Source organism: Moschus berezovskii, chromosome 24, assembly GCF_049115385.1.
Source record: "Moschus berezovskii isolate FMDL1 chromosome 24, NW_MosBer_1.0, whole genome shotgun sequence".
Classification (NCBI taxonomy): Eukaryota; Metazoa; Chordata; class Mammalia; order Artiodactyla; family Moschidae; genus Moschus; species Moschus berezovskii.
The window spans coordinates 32,791,936-32,797,935 of NC_142483.1; the positions used below are offsets into that span (position 1 = coordinate 32,791,936).

Genomic DNA, 6,000 nt, shown 5'->3' on the forward strand with positions numbered 1-6,000 from the left:
ACAATAAACAGCTCTTCCCGTTATTCAGTTACCGCAGTGAAGAAGGCCATGCAGGCACCAAAATGAGAGTCTCAGGGGACCAGCCCTAGTCTGTCAGGCCAGAGAGGGCGGGCTTTCCACAGGTGATGATGGTGGGAGGATTAGAAAGGTCATCTAGTCACGAGCAAACCCTAAGTGACGACAGAAAGGCAAGGGGTAGAAGGTGAAGAGTTGGAAAACCTGCTGGTTACCTAGGTTACCTAGTGATGAGCAACTGAAAAGACTGTTCCTAGGAAAAAAAGAGCAAGGGCAAAGGCCCGGGGGCAGGAAGGAGCTCACGGGTCTATTCCCAGAGATCACAGAACCTGGGAAGAGAGACTGAAGCGAAAAGAGTACAGGCAGGCAGGACCCAGAGTTTGCTTCACCTTACATCCATCCAACGGAAACTCGAGGCACAGCAGGGTTTAAGTTCCCAAGCGGCGCAGTGGTAAAGAATCCACCTGCCGATGCAGGAGATGTGGGTTTGATCCCTGGGTCGGGAAGATCTCGCAGAAGAGGAAATGGCAACCCCCTCCAATATTCTTGCCTGGAGAATCCCAGGGAAGAGGAGCCTGGTGGGCTATAGTTATTGGCATTGCAAAGAGTCAAACATGACTTAGTGACTGAGCAGGGTATCAGAGTTACATTTCTAAGAGATGATTCCCAGCATGAGGTCACAGGAAGGAAGCAAGAAGATACAGAGAGGGAACAGCTGTGGTCTAGGTAAGAGGTGATGGGGGTTGAGACCAGGGCTGATTTGTGTCCCACAGGGGACAATGACAGTGTCTGGAGATATCTGTGATTGTCATGATGTGGGAACTGCTCCTGGCATCTAGTAGGTAGAGGCCAGGGATGCTGCTCTGCTTCCTATAATGCACACAACACACACATACCCCTCCCCCCCCAAGAATTACTCAGCTCAAGATGCTAACAGTGCTGAGGTCAGGAAATCCTGGTTTGGGCCAAAGTGATGACATGATGGGGCTGGAGAGTGGTGAACAGACTCAGGAAGTGTTCAGGAAGTAAAATCAACCAGGTTTAATGAAAGACTGGATGTGGAGGTAAAAGAGCAGATGCTACTGAGGTTCAGTCTCAAGTTTCTCAAAAATTCCAAGGAAAGTTATGCCCAGAACCTTCCCTTTCCCAGAAAGTCAAAGACTTTTTTTTTCAGCTGTGGAATGCTTTTCTTAGAATCAGGTGGTGAGTCAGGGTGGGAAACTGAGGCTGGGAGCTAAACTCTTTAACATCTTCAAGTATAGTTTCACCAAGTCTGCTGTAGCCTGGATAGGGCTGCAGATTTGTTCAAGATGCCTTTCTGGGCCATGTTACCTATCATACAACTGCTAGGCACTCTGGGTTTGAGAACGATGCACTGGTCCTTCACAAAATATTGAGGAAGAGATGTTTAGACAATGATCAGTAAAATCATAACTGTGTGAAGAAAAAGAACACATGTTGGTCTACGTCTGTACTTGAGCCTAAACTCTCTGTCTGGCTGAGCAGTTACCCAAAATGTGCCAGGTGGCCCAGCATCAGCTGGGAACTTGCCAGAACCTCACGCTCCATACCAGCCCCTTATGGGGCAGAATCTCCAAGGGTGAGATTCAGGAATCTCTTGTTTCATCTCCAGGTGATTCCAATCATATGAAGGTTTGAGAAGACCTGTTCCAGCTCACCTTTCAGAGCAGAAGAAACAATGCAAAACCCTAGCTCTAAACCCTAAATGCTTAAGTGTTTGTTGCTCCGTGGTGTCCGACTCTTTGCGACCCCATGGACTATAACCTGCCAGACTCCTCTCTTCAGCGGATATCAAAAATTGCAATCTAAGATTATTTAAATAATGCCAGACCAGATCATTTTATGGTACAAGTTCCAAAGCCCTGAAGAAAGGGTATGGAAAAATCTTCTGAGTGTTTCTTATCTACTTTAGCTCTTAACAGAGAGGTAAGCGATAGGACTTTAAAAAAAAATAATAAAAGTGTTGTGCATGCCCGTTTCCAAGGAATATAAATCCTTCTGCCTTTTAGAAGAGAATAAACAGTACCCAGTGGGAGCAGAGAGTCCAGCCAATGAAATAAACAAGTTCTTAAACAGCCTGCAGTGGGAGGGGGTCTGTCTGGCAGATGCAGGAAAAGCAAAAGCTTTCCCCAAGGGTGACTAGGGGTTAACTTTAAGGCGAAAGCAGCTCGCTTTCCCCTAAGTCCTGGGCTGAGACGGCCAGGGTCTGAGGCCAGAAAAAATGAGTTCAGCTTTCAGGCCAGGTCTTTCCTGGCTGTTCTCAAGCCATCACTAAGGTCCATGAAAGTCCTGAGCAGCACTCCAACTCCAGAAGGAAACTCATCTGTAAGCTCAGAAAGCAACATCTTGTCCCCAAGCTTAATGCCCCTAATTATCCTGACTCCCCCAACAGAACTTCAAAAACATCCACAATTTTGATTCAAGTATCATATTTTTGATTCCGAGAGAGAGTTTACCCAAACACTCCAGAAAGAAAACAGAAAGGCAAGAAGAAATAATAAACCAGCTTAACAATGAATGATGTATAAACTCCGGGGAAGTGAATGGCTTGTTTATAAATAAGCATCACTTAAAACTCCGCAGGAAGTCCAGATGACAGCATAAACAGGAGAAACTCCGGGAACTCCTTCACCCCAAGCCCGGCGCCTGCTTGTAGACAGAGCTTGGCCCCCTGCTTTGGGGACTTGCAGGCTCACACCAGTCTTTTGTACGCCTGTGCGGTCCTGGGTGAGCCTCAGAGCTGTAAATATTTGCCCTTCGCCCAGAGCAGGCCAGCTGCTGGGGCTGCAGCTGACAGACAGGCTAGGGGCCAGGACGGGGTGGAGGCGAGAGGGGGGAGTCGGTGTGCGCTATGGGAGAGGGGGGCTGGGAGAAGGCCAGAGAGGCGAAGCAGACAAGCAGACGCAGGCCCCTGAGGACCCCTCCGGCACACACATTCTCTTCCCTTGCAACAGGCGACCAGAGAGGCAGTGGCATGGCCTAGGCACCTCACCAGTTGGTGAAAAGGTGGCCTCTGCAATCAAGGGAAACCTTGGTTCTCTGTGGGTGACTGTGTCCCCTCAGGGAATACGTGACAACACACGCAGACATTTCTGGTGGTCACACCTAAGGGGAGGGGATGCTACTGGAATCCAGTGGGTAGAGGCTAAGGATGCTGCTCAAGTGCACAGGACGGCCTCCTACAGCAAAGAATTTGGGAGTCCAATATGTCAAAATGCCCAAGCGTGACGACTGAGGTGGAACCTGAATCCTAGCTGTCTCCTGCGTCACAGTTCGACCCTGGACAAGTTCTGTGACCTGTGCCTGCTTCCTCATCTCAGAGGATTACGTACAGAATGCAGGCAGAGTGCCTGCTACCGAGGCTGGTAAATAAGAAACCCTCAGTAAACGATACTTGGGGTTACACTGAGAAGTGACACGATGGTGGTTAAGAGCTTGGGCATCTGTGGGTTCGGAACCCAGTTCTGCCACCTCGAAGCCAGGACTCAGGGGCCAGGGCTGCCCCTCACTGGTCCTGAGTTCTCTTCGTCTGCAAAACGAGAAGCAACCTGCCTCCCTTACTTGATTAAAAAGGAAACAGCTGAGAAGCACAAGAGCTTAGCATAAGGCCTGGAGCAAGGCAAGCCTCCAGCAGTAGTGGCTGTTGTAATTATACCAACTCCTAGGACAGGGGGATAGCCTACAAGGGGAGGAGGGTAGAGATAATTACAGGCAGCACTTGTTGAGCATTTGCTCTCTACAGGGCAACTTGCTAGATCCTTTTCATATGTTCTCTCCCTGAAGCGGGCAAAGAATCTATTTTACATTTAGAGAGATTGAAGCACCTGGGATTAAGCCACAACATTAGCCAAGAGCCCAGACTCGAAAAACAGTTCTAACTCCAGAGGCCTCACTGCCAATTATTACTTTATATTTGGTGGCAGTTCCTTTAATTCTTTCTGGAATTCTTTCAATCCCTGGAGGAATACCACAGGAGGGGCCTGGCAGTGTTTCACCCCCTGTGTCACATCTCTAGGGCCCTACTTTCCAACTTGAGAGAGCTTAAGCAGCTTGCTCAAGGTCAGCCAGCTAGCTGGCAGCAAAGCTCACACTGGAATCCAGCTTTTACTCCAGCGGCCTCTCCTCTGGAAACCTTGTTAACCTAGTCTCCAGGGGCTGGGCTGTGGGTTCCTTTGATTTTTTTCCGGACCGCCTGAGGGTGCATGGATATAGTTAAAATCGCGTGTGTTAGTATCTTATCTCCTGTCACGTGTAGAGGAACCCTGTTTCCCAACCTTCAAAGAGGTTAAACGACTTGCCCAAGATCATCCATCTGGTCTGTACCAAAGCCCCTGCAGGGTTCTGACTCAAGAGCCACACTCACTCTTAACTCTGCGCTGCTCTCGAATTCCTTTTAGTTTTTCCAGAACCGATGAAGCTGCTGCAGCTATACCTCACCCTGAGTTTAATCTGTAAGGACAACAGTTCCCAAGGTGAGGATGATTCCCCGAGCGGCTCAAAGCGATCTATCTGGCAAGGAGTGTTAGAAGAGGCAGGCAGAGATGCTCCCGGAAGCTCCCAGTAACCCCAAGACCACAGGGACTGCGAGGCGCCCCAGGGCTAGCAGGGGGTCGGGGCGGGCGGCGGGCGCCTACCTTGCCGCCGGGCGGCGCGGCCACGCAGCGGCTAAGCGAGTCCAGGCGCGCGCTGTACTCGGTGAACTTCTTCTGGTAGCGCAGGGCGGTCATCTGCAGCTCCAGCTGCGCGGCGGCCAGCTGCGCCACCAGGGACTTCTCGCGCTTGCCGGCCCGCAGCGCCTCCTTCTTGAGCGCCTTGTGCAGCGCGCCCAGGCGGGCCTGCAGCGCGGCGTTGTGCGCCCGCAGGGCCCGCGCGCAGCAGTGGCCCCCGGCGCGCTGCTCGCCGTGCGTCAGCGGCAGCCCGCAGCCCTCCTGGCAGCGGCCCACCGGCCGCGCGTCGCACGCGTCGCGCATGTGCGCCTCCACGTCTCGCCGCAGCAGCACCTGGCCGCAGCCCGCGTGGCGGCAGCGCGCGGGCGCGAAGTCGCAGCGCTCGAGGTGCTCGGGCAGCTGTTGCAGCTTGACCACCCGGCCGCAGCCGCGAGCCGCGTGCGCGCACTTGATGTCCAGCTTGAGGATGAGGCGCTTGAGCGGCAGGACGTGGTTGAGCTCCTTGGCCGAGAGGCGGCCGCGGCAGCGCGCCGGGCAGCTGCCCTCCTGCACCACCCAGGGCAGCACACAGCCGGCGCAGAAGACGTGGCCGCACGGCGTGGTCAGCGGGTCCTCCAAGACCTTGTGGCACAGAGCGCACTTCAGGTCCGGGTCCACGTCGCCGTCGAAGCGGTCCAGCTCGAAGCCCATGGTGGCGGCCGGGGCCCGGGGTCGCCGCCGGGCGGCCGGCCGCCCCCTCCCTCCCTGCGAGGCAGCCCAGACGCGCCGGCAGCGCCGCCCGCTCGCTCGCTGGTTCTCCCCGGACTGAGCCTAATTGCTCCAGACTTCCTCGGAAAATGCCCGAGGAACAGAACTCCTCGGCCGTAATTGCGCGAGCGCGTGCGCAAGAACATTGTGCCTCGGCTGCCTCCCGCCCGCCCGACGCAAAAAGGGAGGAGAGAGGGAGGGGAGGGAGGCGGAGGAAAGTGGGAAGATCCAGAAGCTCGCCGAGGGGACTGGCCCGCCCAGGCCGCCAGCCTGAGCCCTTCTCTCGGGAAACTCCGCTCCACTCTCTTGCAGTTTTCGCTGCAGGAGACAGAATGCCAGCCGAGAACGCTCACAGAGTTAGCCTCTGAGGATGCTGCAGCCGCCCAGACTCGTTTCCCTGGAGCCCCATCCGGGCCAGACTGCGACTTTTGACTCCACTCCCCTGCCTCCTCTTTTCCGTGGCTGACTGCAGAGATTAGTGTGGGGTCCGCTATTTCAGCACTTACGGTCTTTATTTATTTATTTCATTCCAGGGAAAGTTACAGAGCCG

General features: G+C 53.9%; 1 protein-coding gene across 1 annotated transcript in view; it reads right to left on the reverse strand.

The window, feature by feature from the left end:
- PDZRN3 (PDZ domain containing ring finger 3) overlaps window positions 1–5,523 on the reverse strand; it is a 271,755-nt gene extending 266,232 nt beyond the window's left edge. The window contains exon 1 of the mRNA XM_055414335.2: window positions 4,671–5,523. Within this exon, the coding sequence (XP_055270310.2) occupies window positions 4,671–5,393 (723 nt within the window). The 5' untranslated portion in view covers window positions 5,394–5,523. The remainder of the gene's footprint in view (window positions 1–4,670) is intronic.
- Window positions 5,524–6,000: the final 477 nt, after the last annotated feature.